The 18481-nt window shown below is 47.7% G+C and overlaps 1 protein-coding gene across 1 annotated transcript in view; it reads right to left on the bottom strand.

Moving 5' to 3' along the window:
* Positions 1–3707: 3707 nt before the first annotated feature.
* CFAP61 (cilia and flagella associated protein 61) overlaps positions 3708–18481 on the bottom strand; it is a 258248-nt gene continuing 243474 nt past the window's right edge. Inside the window, exons 23-25 of the mRNA XM_078785078.1 lie at positions 16226–16431; positions 15598–15688; positions 3708–8275 (exon numbers count right to left, since the gene is read on the bottom strand). Coding sequence (XP_078641204.1) covers positions 8048–8275; positions 15598–15688; positions 16226–16431 — 525 coding nt within the window. The 3' untranslated portion in view covers positions 3708–8047. The remainder of the gene's footprint in view (positions 8276–15597; positions 15689–16225; positions 16432–18481) is intronic.

The raw sequence follows: 18481 nt of genomic DNA, 5'->3' as shown, positions 1-18481 counted from the left end.
AAAAACAAGTGTTACAATTCCTCACCCACATCACCAGAAACGCAATAAACAACCTGGGCCCAAATAGTACCTTGGGCACAAAACCTCCATCCATCGATGACACATAGAAACTACTCTGCAGGTCTGATCGTTCACCTTTCACACCTTCTCTGTGAACACCACCCACAACTTTTACCCCACAAACATAGACTCGACAACACCACTGACGACGCCTGTAACCACTGACAGGCCGCTCCGCACATATCAAGGAAGACTGCATGGTCCTGACTTCATGGAAGCAAGAGCACAACATCTTGTTGGGTCGCTGCTGTGATCTCTGGATCTCGGGGTCGCTCCTGTGAGATTGATCAGCTATTTGTGCTGCTGGTCTGTTCAACCAGAACTGATCAGGGCAACAACGATATGGAATTCATAGAATACTTACCCCATGCAGTTTTGAGAAGGACTTGGTGTGAGCCAACTCTTCTGTTTTTAAGGTTTTTTTATTTATTTGATCCAATATGGCTGCCAGACCAGTGACCAATGACGTCACTTTTATCAAACTATATTTCCCATGTGTAGTTGATCAATTAGTTGAAGTTTTGCATTGATCGGTTAAGCAGTTTCAGAGAAGAGCATTTTCAAAGATTTTCGCTTAGATCCAATATGGCTGCTAAACCGTGACCTATGGCATCATCATTTTCACACTATATGCAGCAATGGTGTTAAATGATATTTCGAAAGTTTCGCTTCAATAGCTTTAGCTGTTTCAGAGAAATATTTTTCCTTTGATCCATCATGACTTCCAAACCATGTGACCTATGATTTATTTGTTAACCGGATGGTATAACCAAGGCATGGGGAACATGTTTGTGAAGGGGAAGGTTCCCCTAGATCTGTCCAGCTGTTCTGGAGAAGGTTTTTAAAGGTTTTAGGTTAAATCCAATATGGCTGCCAGACCATGTGACCTGTGATTTATTCATTGGACACCCCATATTCTGCAAGGCTAGGAGACCATGCGCATGAAGTTTTGCATCGATCTGGTCAGACGTTCTGGAGAATACGGTTTTTAAAGTGGCTGCTAAACATGGCTGCCGAACCACGTGACCTACGATATCATCAATTTCATAATGTCGACCAAATTATCTCGAGATGACCCTCAAAAGTTTTCATACTGATCGGAGCAATCATGCGGACCCATGGGGAGTACTTGACAATGAGCCATGTTTCAATTTTCCCCATGGAGAGGTTTCTGAGATATTGAGGTCCAAAGTTTTTTGGTTTTTCCAAGATGGCGCCCATACCACGTGACCTATGAGGTCATAATTACAACTAAAAATTCTACAGGAGGAGGCGCTCCTTTGGTGAAAACTGTGTAAAAAAAACTGCGACAGTTGCTGAGAAAATTAATTTTAATCATTTCCGGTCCATCATTGGTGCTATGTCTGGGCGCTAATTGGTCCACTAAAAAGCTCTCCAGCCAATCATCTAACCTCCTGACAAATCTAACATCTCTCAAATTCACTTTAAATTCATTCAATGGAATTCTCCAATTGCCACAAATGTAGGTGTGCGGGATAAATCGGTCGTTTGAGGTTAAATCGTGGTATCTGCACATCCAAATTGCTTTCCTGTACCTGAGAAATCTGTGACTTTAATGAAAATAAATTACGACTCATGTCCTGACATCATCTTACTATAATTCACCAAATGTCCGTCTGTTCGTTCGAATGTACCGCAAAAACGGCCCAACCGATCGCAATGATATTTTGGGTGGTTATTCCTGGCACCCCTTGGAGTAAAATCTATATATATATAAAACACAGTTTGTGTGTGTGTGTGTGTGTGTGTGTGTGTGTGTGTGTGTGTGTGTGTGTAATGTTACCGATAGACTCCTAAACGGAGAGGCTCACGTGCTTCATATTTGCATAGACATGGCCATTGAGCCTGGGAAGAACATGGCCGACCTAAAAAAATTATTTCATAATATTTTTTTACCATATTTTTACCTCAGCGCATTTCAGCAAGGAATATAATACACGAAATCTGAGCTGGTGGCAGAGCAGCGCGCTGATTCGCTCAGAGCGATCACGTGATGTTCCAACTTTGCCGCCATAATCTCACAGTTATGCGTTCGCATGTAATTCAGTTTTTTCACATTTCAGCGAGGAACATTGCCATTCACACCACATCGGTTTTTTTTTCTTTCATCTTTATTTAGATCCATATTTTTAGCCATAATGTAGCGAACGTAGCGTAACGTAGCGTAGCTAACGTAGCGTTAGCATAACGTAGCGATCCTGACTCAGGATATTCGTCAGGTTCGCGAGCAAGTTAGCCAAAACGGAAAAGTGAAAATACATCGAATTTTTTATTCATATTTTTACCTCAGCGCATTTCAGCGAGGAACATTATACACGGAATCTCAGCTGGTGGCAGAGCAGCGCGCTGATTCGCTCAGAGCGATCATGTGATGTCCCAACCTTGCCGCCATAATCTCACAGTTATGCGTTCGCACGTAATTCAGTTTTTTCACATTTCAGCGAGGAACATTGCCATTCACACCACATAGGTTTTTTTCACTTTCATCTTATATTTGTGATTTATTTCAAACAAACTGTATTTCCCATCTACACGGCCATGTATTCCTATTAACGTTATGTAAAGTACACAAATTGTGTGGATTACATCATTTGTGGATGTGATCAATTGCCAGTAACCATCTATATCCCTCCCCTCCCCTCCCTCCCCCTCCCTTTCCCCCCTCCCCTCCCCCTACCCTTCCCCCTCCACCCTACCCTCTCCCCTTCCCCCCTCCCCTTTCCCCTCCCCCCTCCCTTTCCCCCATGCCCCTCCCTTTCCCCATGCCCCTCCCTTTCCCCCCTACCCCTTCCTTTCTGCCCTACCCCTTCCCCCTCCCCCTCCCCTTGCCCCTCCCCTCCCCCTCCCTTTCCCCCATGCCCCTCCCTTTCCCCCTACCCCTTCCTTTCCGCCCTCCCCCTCCCTCTCCCCCTACCCCTCCCCCCTCTACACCTCTCCTTCTCTGCCACCCTCTCACCCTCCCATCCCTCCCCCTCCCCCCTCTCCTCCCTTTTCCCCCTCTCATCCCCTCCCTATTTCATTTGTGATTGGAGTTATGCTGTTTGGAATGAAAAGAGATATATCGAGTTCAAGTGAATGACGAAATGCCATGGTGGTTTCTACTTTCTAAACGTGAAATTCGCGGATCGCCACATGCAGATTCGCCATTGACTGGGTATCAAACAAACGTACCTGTTTGTTTGCGAACGGGTACGTTTTTCATGGAAGTCCTTCACGAACTTGCTGTCCATGTCTGACGTGCGAATGAAGGTGCTACAGGAATGTGGAATTTATTGGTTTAATGCTTTAGGATTCGCCGTTTCTGCATTGTCTGTTTGCTCCTGGCCTCCCACCAGTGCGTAGCACGGGTATCTCACTAGTATAATTAAACCAAGATGTTCTTCATTCCTGTCGTCTGGGCCATGCATATCTGGGTCATGTGACCCAGGAAACACCTCCCCACCTTAGCAACACCTAGGGGTCTGTTCGTCTCCAGGAGCAACAAAGAGCATATTATGTTCACAACTACAATGACATTTTCGAGAATAACTGGTTTTACAAACAATGTTTGTGTTCAGATGATGAAGACGATTTGTATTAATTGGATGAAGGAGACCAGATTGGAATGAATGATCTAAGTTTGTAAATGTATTCACACCATGACACATATATCTCAGGTGAGTATCTCATTTGGTGATGTTATGCACGAATCGTTGTTCTTCACAAGATGATAAAACCCATATAACAAACACCACAAAATTCCGGTGCCTTTCAGCAAGTAAAACAAGTGGTGGAGTAGAAATGTGGTGACGTAGGTGCACACAGTATGGCTGTTACAAATCGACTGAAAGTGTACACCTGGTCAACGTGTAAATTGGGCCAATGTGCACACCCACCAGGTAAACGTCTCCACCCACCTGGTCAATATGTACACCCACCGGGTCAACGTGTGTACCCACCCAGTAAACATGTATACCAGGCAACGTGTGTACCCACCCAGTACACATGTATACCCGGCAACGTGTGTACCCACCCAGTACACATGTATTCCCGGCAACGTGTACACCCATTTGTCAACGTGTATATCCACCCAGTCAACGTGTACATTGGGCCAATGTGTACACCCACCAGGTAAACGTCTCCACCCACCCGGTCAACGTGTGTACCCACTCAGTAAACATGTATACCAGGCAACGTTTGTACCCACCCAGTACACATGTATACCCAGCAACGTGTGTACCCACCGAGTACACATGTATACCCGGCAACGTGTACACCCATTTGTCAACGTGTATATCCGCCCGGTCAACGTGTACATTGGGCCAATGTGTACACCCACCAGGTAAACGGCTCCACCCACCTGGTCAATATGTACACCCACCTTGTCAACGTGTACACCCACCTAGTCAACGTGTACACCCACCTAGTCAACATGTACACCCACCTTGTCAACTTGTACACCCACCTTGTCAACTTGTACACCCACCTAGTCAACATGTACACCCACCGAGTCCACATGTATATCCACCTAGTCAACATGTACACCCACCCGGTAAACATGAACACCTGGCAACGTGTACACCCACCAGGTCCACGTGTACACCGGGCCAACTGGACCTTATATCTGTAACGAAGGTTTGTACCACTGGACCCTTATAGGAGAACACGATATAAATGTGAGAAAATGGAACAACAAAGAGCATTTTGTCAGCAACAGTAACATGTTTATGTATCGATAAAGTTGTTCAGACCAAGTAGTTATTGTGCTAAGGAGGGCTGTACATACATGGGTAGATGGTAGTTATTGTGCTAAGGAGGGCTGTACATACATGGGTAGCTGGTAGTTAGTATGCTAAGGAGGGCTGTACATACATGGGTAGATGGTAGTTAGTATGCTAAGGAGGGTTGTACATACATGGGTAGATGGTAGTTATTGTGCTAAGGAGGGCTGTACATACATGGGTAGCTGGTAGTTAGTGTGCTAAGGAGGGCTGTTCATACATGGGTAGATGGTAGTTATTGTGCTAAGGAGGGCTGTACATACATGGGTAGATGGTAGTTAGTATGCTAAGGAGGGTTGTACATACATGGGTAGATGGTAGTTATTGTGCTAAGGAGGGCTGTACATACATGGGTAGCTGGTAGTTAGTGTGCTAAGGAGGGCTGTACATACATGGGTATATGGTAGTTAGTGTGCTAAGGAGGGCTGTGCGTACATGGGTAGATGGTAGTTAGTGTGCTAAGCAGGGCTGTACATACATGGGTAGATGGTAGTTATTGTGCTAAGGAGGGCTGTACATACATGGGTAGATGGTAGTTAGTGTGCTGAGGAGGGCTGTACATACATGGGTAGATGGTAGTCATACATGGGTAGATGGTAGTTAGTGTGCTAAGGAGGGCTGTGCATACATGGGTAGCTGGTAGTTAGTGTGCTAAGGAGGGCTGTACAATGAGTGTGCTTTGGGTAGAGTGGGCTGTGCGTACATGGGTAGCTGGTAGTTATTGTGCTACGGAGGGCTGTTCATACATGGGTAGATGGTAGTTATTGTGCTAAGGAGGGCTGTACATACATGGGTAGATGGTAGTCATACATGGGTAGATGGTAGTTAGTGTGCTAAGGAGGGCTGTGCATACATGGGTAGCTGGTAGTTATTGTGCTAAGGAGGGCTGTGCATACATGGGTAGCTGGTAGTTATTGTGCTAAGGAGGGCTGTACGTACATGGGTAGCTGGTAGTTATTGTGCGAAGGAGGGCTGTACATACATGGGTAGATGGCAGGTAGTGTGCTAAGGAGGGCTGTACATACATGGGTAGATGGTAGTTAGTGTGCTGAGGAGGGCTGTGCGTACATGGGTAGATGGTAGTTATTGTGCTAAGGAGGGCTGTACATACATGGGTAGCTGGTAGTTAGTGTGCTAAGGAGGGTTGTACATACATGGGTAGATGGTAGTTATTGTGCTAAGGAGGGCTGTACAATGAGTGTGCTTTGGGTAGAGGGGGCTGTGCGTACATGGGTAGCTGGTAGTTATTGTGCTACGGAGGGCTGTTAATACATGGGTAGATGGTAGTTATTGTGCTAAGGAGGGCTGTACATACATGGGTAGATGGTAGTTAGTGTGCTGAGGAGGGCTGTGCGTACATGGGTAGAGGGTAGTTAGTGTGCTGAGGAGGGCTGTACATACATGGGTAGATGGTAGTTAGTGTGCTGAGGAGGGCTGTGCGTACATGGGTAGATGGTAGTTATTGTGCTAAGGAGGGCTGTACATACATGGGTAGATGGTAGTTAGTGTGCTAAGGAGGGTTGTACATACATGGGTAGATGGTAGTTAGTGTGCTAAGGAGGGTTGTACATACATGGGTAGATGGTAGTTATTGTGCTAAGGAGGGCTGTACAATGAGTGTGCTTTGGGTAGAGGGGGTTGTGCGTACATGGGTAGCTGGTAGTTATTGTGCTACGGAGGGCTGTTCATACATGGGTAGATGGTAGTTATTGTGCTAAGGAGGGCTGTACATACATGGGTAGATGGTAGTTAGTGTGCTGAGGAGGGCTGTGCGTACATGGGTAGAGGGTAGTTAGTGTGCTGAGGAGGGCTGTACATACATGGGTAGATGGTAGTTAGTGTGCTAAGGAGGGCTGTGCGTACATGGGTAGATGGTAGTTAGTGTGCTAAGGAGGGCTGTACAATGAGTGTGCTTTGGGTAGAGGGGGCTGTGCGTACATGGGTAGCTGGTAGTTATTGTGCTACGGAGGGCTGTTCATACATGGGTAGATGGTAGTTATTGTGCTAAGGAGGGCTGTACATACATGGGTAGAGGGTAGTCATACATGGGTAGATGGTAGTTAGTGTGCTAAGGAGGGCTGTGCATACATGGGTAGCTGGTAGTTATTGTGCTAAGGAGGGCTGTGCATACATGGGTAGCTGGTAGTTAGTGTGCTGAGGAGGGCTGTGCATACATGGGTAGCTGGTAGTCATACATGGGTAGATGGTAGTCATACATGGGTAGATGGTAGTTAGTGTGCTGAGGAGGGCTGTGCATACATGGGTAGAGGGTAGTTAGTGTGCTGAGGAGGGCTGTGCGTACATGGGTAGCTGGTAGTTATTGTGCTACGGAGGGCTGTTCATACATGGGTAGATGGTAGTTTTTGTGCTAAGGAGGGCTGTACATACATGGGTAGCTGGTAGTTAGTGTGCTGAAGAGGGCTGTGCATACATGGGTAGAGGGTAGTTAGTGTGCTGAGGAGGGCTGTACATACATGGGTAGAGGGTAGTTAGTGTGCTAAGGAGGGCTGTGCGTACATGGGTAGATGGTAGTTAGTGTGCGAAGGAGGGCTGTACAATGAGTGTGCTTTGGGTAGAGGGGGCTGTGCATACATGGGTAGATGGTAGTTATTGTGCTACGGAGGGCTGTACATACATGGGTAGCTGGTAGTTATTGTGCTAAGGAGGGCTGTACATACATAGGTAGATGGTAGTTAGTGTGCTGAGGAGGGCTGTACATACATGGGTAGAGGGTAGTTAGTGTGCTGAGGAGGGCTGTGCATACATGGGTAGAGGGTAGTTAGTGTGCTGAGGAGGGCTGTGCATACATGGGTAGATGGTAGTTATTGTGCTACGGAGGGCTGTACATACATGGGTAGCTGGTAGTTATTGTGCTAAGGAGGGCTGTACATACATGGGTAGAGGGTAGTTAGTGTGCTGAGGAGGGCTGTACATACATGGGTAGAGGGTAGTTAGTGTGCTAAGGAGGGCTGTGCGTACATGGGTAGATGGTAGTTAGTGTGCGAAGGAGGGCTGTACAATGAGTGTGCTTTGGGTAGAGGGGGCTGTGCATACATGGGTAGATGGTAGTTATTGTGCTACGGAGGGCTGTACATACATGGGTAGCTGGTAGTTATTGTGCTAAGGAGGGCTGTACATACATAGGTAGATGGTAGTTAGTGTGCTAAGGAGGGCTGTGCGTACATGGGTAGATGGTAGTTAGTGTGCTAAGGAGGGCTGTACAATGAGTGTGCTTTGGGTAGAGGGGGCTGTGCGTACATGGGTAGATGGTAGTTATTGTTCGAAAGGAAAGTCAAGATTCGGAAATCCATTTCTTTCTTGTATCCAAGCTCTTGCGCTGCAGCTTCAAGAAAGTCCCGTGAGCCCTCGGATGCCACTAGGTCTCCATCAATGAGTTGCACTGCCATCTCTTGCAGGGACTCGGAATCGTCGAACTGGAAAAAGCAATCAGAAGGGTGATGCAATGATCATCTCGGTGACGAAACGTTGATTTTGAAACACAAGCTCTCTTTTGATGCACGCGAAGATGAATGAGGAATTACAGGTACGTAAAAATAATTTTTCAAAATATATTTTTTATGCACAACTTGAGATCAAACTAAACCCTGTTATCGTTTAAAGATGTCACATGTCAGGAATATCAGGAAAAAAAAACATGTACAAATCAAAACTCTGGTTGTGAAAGTATTCAGACCTTTGGTCAGTACTTGGTGGAAGCACATTTTGCAGCAATGACTGCGACGAGTCTCTTTGGCTTGGCCTCTACCAGCGTCTTTTGTGGGTATATCTCTACCAGGGTCTTTTGTGGGTAGGTCTCTATACCAGCTTCTTTTGTGGGTAGATCTCTACCAGCGTCTTTTGTGGGTCGATCTCTACCAGTGTCTCTGTGGGTACGTCTCTACTAGCGTCTTTTGTGGGTAGGTCTCTATTCCAGCTTCTTTTGTGGGTAGATCTCTACCAGCGTCTTTTGTGGGTAGGTCTCTATACCAGCTTCTTTTGTGGGTAGATCCCTACTAACGTCTTTGTGGGTCGATTTCTACCAGTGTCTCTGTGGGTAGGTCTCTACTGGCGTCTTTTGTGGGTAGGTCTCTATTCCAGCTTCTTTTGTGGGTAGGTCTCTATACCAGCTTCTTTTGTGGGTAGATCTCTACTAACGTCTTTGTGGGTCGATTTCTACCAGTGTCTCTGTGGGTAGGTCTTTACTAGCGACTTTTGTGGGTAGGTCTCTATACCAGCTTCTTTTGTGGGTAGATCTCTACCAGGGTCTTTTGTGGGTAGGTCTCTATACCAGCTTCTTTTGTGGGTAGATCTCTACCAGCGTCTTTTGTGGGTAGATCTCTACCAGTGTCTCTGTGGGTAGGTCTCTACTAGCATCTTTTGTGGGTAGGTCTCTATTCCAGCTTCTTTTGTGGGTAGATCTCTACCAGCGTCTTTTGTGGGTAGGTCTCTATACCAGCTTCTTTTGTGGGGAGATCTCTACTAACGTCTTTGTGGGTCGATTTCTACCAGTGTCTCTGTGGGTAGGTCTCTACTGGCGTCTTTTGTGGGTAGGTCTCTATTCCAGCTTCTTTTGTGGGTAGGTCTCTATACCAGCTTCTTTTGTGGGTAGATCTCTACTAACGTCTTTGTGGGTCGATTTCTACCAGTGTCTCTGTGGGTAGGTCTCTACTAGCGACTTTTGTGGGTAGGTCTCTATTCCAGCTTCTTTTGTGGGTAGGTCTCTATACCAGCTTCTTTTGTGGGTAGATCTCTACTAACGTCTTTGTGGGTCGATTTCTACCAGTGTCTCTGTGGGTAGGTCTTTACTAGCGACTTTTGTGGGTAGGTCTCTATACCAGCTTCTTTTGTGGGTAGATCTCTACCAGCGTCTTTTGTGGGTAGGTCTCTATACCAGCTTATTTTGTGGGTAGATCTCTACCAGTGTCTCTGTGGGTAGGTCTCTACTAGCGTCTTTTGTGGGTAGGTCTCTATACCAGCTTCTTTTGTGGGTAGATCTCTACCAGCGTCTTTTGTGGGTAGGTCTCTATACCAGCTTCTTTTGTGGGTAGATCTCTACTAACGTCTTTGTGGGTCGATCTCTACCAGTGTCTCTGTGGGTAGGTCTCTACTGGCGTCTTTTGTGGGTCGGTCTCTACTGGCGTCTCTGTGGGGAGGTCTCTGCGAACGTCTTTGTGGGTCGATCTCGACCAGTGTCTCTGTGGGTAGGTCTCTACTAGCGTCTTTTGTGGGTAGGTCTCTATACCAGCTTCTTTTGTGGGTAGATCTCTACCAGCGTCTTTTGTGGGTAGGTCCCTATACCAGCTTCTTTTGTGGGTAGATCTCTACTAACGTCTTTGTGGGTCGATCTCTACCAGTGTCTCTGTGGGTAGGTCTCTACTGGCGTCTTTTGTGGGTCGGTCTCTACTGGCGTCTCTGTGGGGAGGTCTCTGCGAACGTCTTTGTGGGTCGGTCTTTCCATGTGCTTTCTCCAGATCAACAAACCCAAGAAACAACTTCTTCCTCTTCTCCATGTACTTGTCCTGCAGCTGCCTCACAACAAAGAGCGCGCCTGTCGTTCCTCTTCCTGGCATGAATCCAAACTGCATTTCGTCGATCTTCACCTTCTTCCTTATCCTCCTCTCCAGCACCCTTTCCAATACCTTCATTCCATGCTCCAATAACTTTATCGCTCGGTACGAGCCACACTCCAGAGGGTCACCTTTCCCCTTGTATGGAGGGACGAGGGTACTCAGTTCCCAAGCCACTGGAATGCGGCCTTCTTTCACCACCAGATTACAGATCTCTGTCATTCTCTTCACACCCCAACTTCCTGCTGCCTTCAACATATCTCCCACAACTCCCGTCGGCCCTCCCGCTTTTCTACTCTTCATTGCTTTTATCGCTTCCTCAACTTCCTTCTCAGTTATCTTCTCTGCCGGTCCTAAAACTGGGTTACTCTCTATGTTGCCATCCCATTCATTCTCTGTATTCAACAGCATTTCCAGATATCACTTCCATCTTCCTTTAATTCCATCTGGGTCCACAACGATTTGTCCCACTTCATCCTTCAAGCAACTCACCCCCATCACATCACACCTCTCTTTCGCTCTCTGCTTTGCCATCCTGAATACCGCTCTCTGACCCTCTTCCGAATCCAAGCGTTCTCCGAACATTTTCCTACATGCCTCCTGCGCCTTTGCTACCTCTTTCTTTGCAGCCTTCTTGGCTGCCTTATAACTTTCATGCTCTGCTTTTTCTGCCCCCATACCCTTCGCCTTCTGCCACTCCTTGAACTTCCTCCTCTTCTCGTCAATCCTCTTTCCAACTTCATCATCCCACCACCATGTTTCCGAGTGCCTCGGTGGTCCTTTTGTCCATCCACATACCTCACCAACGGCTCCCAACAGACTATCTTTCATTGACATCCAACCACGTTCAAGCTCAACAACATCATCCTCTACCCTACTCAGCCTCTCTTTTAATGCCTTCCTTACTGTCACCTCTTTCAACCTCCACACCTTCATTCTCGGTTGGAACTTCACCCGCCGAGCTCTCCTCGCACCTTTCACCCTTATGTCGCAGACAACCAAGTGGTGCTGTGAAACAGCCACCTCCCCCGGGATCACCTTTGTGCCCACTCAGAACCTGGTAAGTAATACTGTAACCTCCTATGAGTCCACACAGAATCTGGTAAGTAATACTGTGACCTCCTATGAGTCTACACAAGACCTGGTAAGTAATACTGTAACCTCCTATGAGTCCACTAGGAACCTAGTAAGGAATACTGTAACCTCCTATGAGTCCACACAGAACCTGGTAAGTAATACTGTAACCTCCTCTGAGCCCACTCAGAACCTGGTAAGTAATACTGTAGCCTCTTATGAGCCCACTCAGAACCTGGCAAGTAATACTGTGACCTCCTGCGAGCCCACTCAGAACCTAGTAAGTAATACTGTAACCTCCTATGAGTCCACACAGAACCTGGTAAGTAATACTGTAACCTCCTATGAGTCCACTCAGAACCTGGTTAGTAATACTGTGACCTCCTGCGAGCCCACTCAGAACCTGGTAAGTAATACTGTGACCTCCTGTGAGGCCACTCGGAACCTAATAAGTAATATTGTGACCTCCTATGAGTCCACACAGAACCTGATAAGTAATACTGTAACCTCCTGCGAGCCCACTCAGAACCTGGTAAGTAATACTGTGACCTCCTGCGAGGCCACTCAGAACCTTGTAAGTAATATTGTGACCTCCGATGAGTCCACACAGAACCTGGTAAGTAATACTGTGACCTCCTGCAAGCCCACTTAGAACACAACAAGAACAACAACATGCATTTTAAGGCCATTTTCCCTGCTAGAGCCGGGGTTAGCCTTGCGGTCCCCATGACAATCTTCTCCATTTTGCCCTATTTTCTGCATCTCTCCTTGATAACCCCCTTGCCCGCATTTCTTCTTCCACCATCTTTCGCCAAGACTTTCTCGGTCTTCCCCGTCCTCTACTTCCTTCTACATTCATTTCCATCACTCTTCTCAACCAGTCACTTTCATCCTTCCTCAACACATGACCAAACCATCTCAACCTGTTTCTCTTCACAGCATCAAGCACAGGCTCTATTCCAATCATCTTTCACAATTCATCATTTGTCTTGCTCTCTCTCAACAATACTCCGCACATCCACCGAACCATTCGCATTTCCACCCTTTCCAGCCTCCGTTGATGCTCTACATTCATGACCCATGTCTCACTCCCATAAATCATAACACTTCTCACACATGCAGCATACACCTTTCCCTTCAGCTTCAACGACGCTCCCCTCCTCGTCAGCACGCCACTCAGTTCCCGAAACTTCTTCCATGCACATCTCACTCCAGCAACCGTTGCCGAGTCTGATCCACCTTCTCCATTCAGCATGTCTCCGAGGTAGCAAAATGGTTTCACACCTTCCAGCTTCACGCCGTCTCCAAGATCCAACTCAACATTTCCTCCATCTGCAGCTCCCTCTGTGCACACCTTACATTTGAATGTAGCTGCCACACTGGTTAATGACCCTCTCAGACCACTACATTTTTGATGAACCCACTCAGCGCACACTGTACATTGAATGGAGTTCACTCTGACACCCTTCCTGCACACAGCACATGGCCACTTCCCAGTTCCTTCCAGCTCACCACATGCTTTACCACTTGCCATCACCTTCGTCTTTCCTATATTCACATTCAGACCTTTTGTCTCCATACATTCCTTCCACTTGTTCATCTTTTCCTTCAGTCCATCCATACTTTCCGCAATCAACACCAGATCATCTGCATACAACAACTCCCACAGTAAACCCTCCTTTACATTCTGGGTCAGCACCTCCATCACAGCTACAAATAGTAGTGGACTTAGTACCAACCCCTGATGCACTCCCACCTTCACCTCAAACTCACCACTGTTCCCGTCCTTCGTCCTTACAGCTGTGCGCGCTCTTTTGTACATTGCCATCACTACTCTGATCAACCATTCCTCCACTTCTAACTTCCTCAATGCCCATGTCAATACTTCGCGTGGAACCCTATCGAATGCTTTCTCCAGATCAACAAACCCAAGAAACAACTTCTTCCTCTTCTCCATGTACTTGTCCTGCAGCTGCCTCACAACAAAGAGCGCGCCTGTCGTTCCTCTTCCTGGCTTAAATCCAAACTGCATTTCGTCGATCTTCACCTTCTTCCTTATCCTGCTCTGCAACACCCTTTCCAATACCTTCATTCCATGCTCCAATAACTTTATCGTTCGGTACGAGCCACACTCCAGGGGGTCACCTTTCCCCTTGTATAGAGGGACGAGGGTACTCAGTTCCCAATCCACCAGAATGCGGCCTTCTTTCACCACCAGATTACAGATCTCTGTCATTCTCTTCACACCCTAACTTCCTGCTGCCTTCAACATATCTCCCACAACTCCCGTCGGCCCTCCCGCTTTTCTACTCTTCATTGCTTTTATCGCTTCCTCAACTTCCTTCTCAGTTATCTTCTCTGCCGGTCCTAAAACTGGGTTACTCTCGATGTTGCCATCCCATTCATTCTCTGTATTCAACAGCATTTCCATATATCTTTTCCTTCTTCCTTTAATTCCATCTGGGTCCACAACGATTTGTCCCACTTCATCCTTCAAGCAACTCACCCCCATCACATCACACCTCTCTTTCGCTATCTGCTTTGCAATCCTGAATACCGCTCTCTGACCCTCTTCCGAATCCAAGCATTCTCCGAACATTTTCCTACATGCCTCCTGCGCCTTTGCTACCTCTTTCTTTGCAGCCTTCCTGGCTGCCTTATAACTTTCATGCTCTGCTTTTTCTGCCCCCATACCCTTCGCCTTCTGCCACTCCTTGAACTTCCTCCTCTTCTCGTCAATCCTCTTTCCAACTTCATCATCCCACCACCATGTTTCCGAGTGCCTCGGTGGTCCTTTTGTCCATCCACATACCTCACCAACGGCTCCCAACAGACTATCTTTCATTGACATCCAACCACGTTCAAGCTCAACAACATCATCCTCTACCCTACTCAGCCTCTCTTTTAATGCCTTCCTTACTGTCACCTCTTTCAACCTCCACACCTTCATTCTCGGTTGGTACTTCACCCGCCGAGCTCTCCTCGCACCTTTCACCCTTATGTCGCAGACAACCAAGTGGTGCTGTGAAACAGCCTCCTCCCCCGGGATCACCTTTGTGTCCACTCAGAACCTGGTAAGTAATACTGTAACCTCCTATGAGTCCACACAGAATCTGGTAAGTAATACTGTAACCTCCTGCGAGCCCACTTGGAACCTGGTAAGTAATACTGTGACCTCCTGCGAGCCCATGAGGAACCTAGTAAGTAATACTGTAACCTCCTATGAGCCCACTTGGGACCTGGTAAGTAATACTGTGACCTCCTGCGAGCCCACGAGGAACCTAGTAAGTAATACTGTAACCTCCTATGAGTCCACACAGAACCTGGACAGTAATACTGTAACCTCCTATGAGTCCACACAGAACCTGGTAAGTAATACTGTAACCTCCTATGAGTCCACACAGAACCTGGTAAGTAATACTGTAACCTCCTGCGAGCCCACTCAGAACCTGGTAAGTAATACTGTGACCTCCTGCGAGCCCACTCAGAACCTGGTAAGTAATACTGTGACCTCCTGCGAGGCCACTCAGAACCTGGTAATTAATATTGTGGCCTCCTTTGAGTCCACACAGAACCTGGTGAGTAATACTGTGACCTCCTGTGAGCCCAATCAGAACCTGGTAAGTAATACTGTAACCTCCTATGAGTCCACACAGAACCTGGTAAGTAATACTGTAACCTCCTCTGAGCCCACTCAGAACCTGGTAAGTAATACTGTGACCTCCTGCGAGCCCAATCAGAACCTGGTGAGTAATACTGTGACCTCCTATGAGTCCACACAGAACCTGGTAAGTAATACTGTAACCTCCTCTGAGCCCACTCAGAACCTAATAAGTAATACTGTAACCTCCTATGAGTCCACTCAGAACCTGGTAAGTAATACTGTGAGTCCACACATCCTGATAGACAGGTGGATGGATGGATGGATAAATAGATAGATAGAGAAATGGATGGATAAATAGATGATAGACAGATGGATAAATATATAGACAGATGGATAAATATATAGACAGATGGATAAATAGATAGATGGAGAGATGGATCGATAAATAGATAGATAGATATATAGATAGACCACATGAGGTATTTGAGGAGAATCATGTAGACTGCCTTACAAGTCTGGTGGAAGCAAGTCTCCTGAGCTCTTGACTAAGATGTTGGAAACGATCATTAAAGATGGCCAGACACCAAGATTGCTTGAAAAATCTGAAGGTAAGAGAGGTCGAAGAAGTACAGGTAGAAAAATAATTGGTCAATCGAGACAGTCTGGGAAATGTGAAATGGCCATGGGGAACTGGGCAACATTGAATATCATTATGACTATGGTGCTTTGGGATAATAATAATAATAATAATAATAATAATAATAATAATAATAATAATCGGTTTATTTCAAAAAGACTTTCACAGCCATAGGCTGAATTACAGTCAACTTACAAATGATACAAGAATAAAAACAAAATTAAAAATGCCTCAAACATAAAATACAGAATAAATAGCATAAAATTGATGTCAAACCAAGAACAAAAAATCACATATCTAGAAAAACACAATGGACGTCAAACTGAATACTCATATTGAACACAATGACCTCATCCAATTCTTATTCAAAACGACCTCATCCAATTCTTATTTTAAAAAGGACATCTATATAATTGATCTATATAATTTAAAATGACATGAACAACCAGCAATGCTATGTATAGATTCTTACTCATGTAAAAGTATTTTGTGTTGCGCTTACCTGTACAAATCTGGAATGATACCCTCATGGAAGCGAGACGAGAGGTTATTCAACAGGCGCTCATGGCAGCCATATAGACTCAAGAAGTTTCCGACAGGCAGTTCCTCCTTAGACAAGCAGGTGATTGTCTCCACCATGCCGTATTGGTTGATGTGCATGCGGAAATAGTTACCTTCACTGGCCGAGCCTGTTACAAGCTCTTGCCCCTGTGAAACAGCCCCAGCATGATGAAACTTGCCATGTTTTATTGCATTTCCTCGTTCCCCCTGAATTTACAATTACTCCTAGGCCTAAAAAGACCTAAGGTCTCAGAGCCTCAAACCCATCCCTTCTCATACCCCCACATTTCCCTCCACCACCCTTTCAACATGATAATGCAAGAGAGGCAAAGAGCCCTTTTCGCACTTTGTCACACTGCAGCCCTACCAGGCCACGCACGTGTTCATCCCGTGAGTTTTCCACCGGACAGGGTTGACAAGTGTAGCCTGTGGGACCAATCATTAGTCCCCATCAGAGATAATTACATTGGTTCCGCCCCTTTTTGCTTTATAAGCTACCCGTGCAGGCATATCGGGAGACCACTATTGCTGGGGTCCTCTGCGATAGCTTCCTGGTTGTCGCAGCTGTGCTTGTTTCCGGATGCGAGGCGCCGTCACGAGTGAACGAGTTTTGTTTCTCTGCCGGTGTTTTCGTTTCCTGTATTTTACTGTGTTTGCATTTCTTATTATTTACTTATTGCTTTGATTATTGCTTTGATTTATTGCTTGTTTGTCCTGCATTTTCGTTCGTCTTTTCCCTCCCTGCTTTCCCCCATCTTCCTCCTGTTTGGGGGGCGTTGCCCACCAGACAGGGGGGAGTCTTGTGCCCCCCTTCGTCTCCCGTCCCTCCCTCCCCCCCCCTCCCCCCACCCCGAGTGTTGTCCTCCGCCCCTCCTAGAACCCCGGCATGGCGAGCAGGCGCCATAATTGTGTCCGGTTTCGGTTGATTGATGTGGATTGCAGTGTGCCGGCTGGAGATAGATTCGGGAAAGATGTATTGTTGGGTGTGCTGGGGTTCAAGGCTGTTGACTTTTTCTGCCTGATCTCCCTCGCTCGTGGCTTCGACGTGTCCTTCCAAACAGGGCAGGGACTTGCCGAGTTCTGGCGCCGGTGGGCTACCGCTCGGTCTGCTGGGAAACTGGCAGACTGGGCGGTCGAGGCTCTCTCAGAAACACAGGAGAGAGTCGTGACCGTCCACCTGTACAACGAAGGCGTGAGTGACTATGATGTCAAGGTTTGGCTCAGTCGATACGCGGACATCCGAGGCCCAGTACGGCTCGTCCGGAACAGCCTCGGCATTTGGACCGGTTCTCGGCAGTTCCGGGTAAAGCTGCGGACGAGGCAGGACGGCACGGCCACCCATATCCCTAATGGAATAATGGTTGGGATGGACCGAGGCCAAGTCTTTTACGCGGGACAGCCGAAATTGTGCCGCCGATGCGGTCAACTTGGCCACTTGATTACTGGGTGTACAGCAAGTATCTGCACCCAGTGTGGCGAGTTGGGACATTTGAGGGAGCGCTGCACCCAAGCGGTGCGGTGCAACCTCTGTGGTGCGCCGGGGCACACTTTCCGCTCCTGCCCGCAGAGTTACGCGAGCAAGATGCGTGCTGCTGCGGGCGGGAGTGGGGGTGTTGCCCAAGGGACAGGGGACGGTGTGCCCCCAGGGACAGGAAAAGGGGACGGTGTGCCTCCAGGGACAGGAAAAGGGGACGGTGTGCCTCCAGGGACAGGAAAAGGGGACGGTGTGCCTCCAGGGACTGGGGGGGGTGTTGCCCAAGGGGTGGGGGAGGGGGTTGCCCAAGGGGTGGGGGAGGGGTTTGCCCCAGGGGCTGGGGAGGGGGTTGTCCAAGGGGCTGGGGAAGGGGTTGTCCAAAGGGCTGGGGAGGGGGTTGTCCAAGGGGCTGGGGAGGGGCTTGTCCAAGGGGCTGGGGAAGGGGTTGTCCAAGGGGCTGGGGAGGGGGTTGTCCAAGGGGCTGGGGAGGGGGTTGTCCAAGGGGCTGGGGAGGGGGTTGTCCAAGGGGCTGGGGAGGGGGTTGTCCAAGGGGCTGGGGAGGGGGTTGTCCAAGGGGCTGGGGAGGGGGTTGCCCAAGGGGTGGGGGAGGGGTTTGCCCAAGGGACAGGGGAGGGTATTGCATCTGGGGTCGGGGGGGGGGGGACTAATGTGTTTGTGTGTGTGTCAGCCCCCCGCCCCGTAGAAAGTAAAGGGAGGGAGGTG

Source organism: Myxine glutinosa, chromosome 9, assembly GCF_964187855.1.
Source record: "Myxine glutinosa chromosome 9, kmMyxGlut1.1, whole genome shotgun sequence".
NCBI classification, from domain to species: domain Eukaryota; kingdom Metazoa; phylum Chordata; class Myxini; order Myxiniformes; family Myxinidae; genus Myxine; species Myxine glutinosa.
The sequence above is the reverse complement of the archived record's forward strand: the minus strand, read 5'-3'. Positions and strand labels throughout refer to the sequence as shown.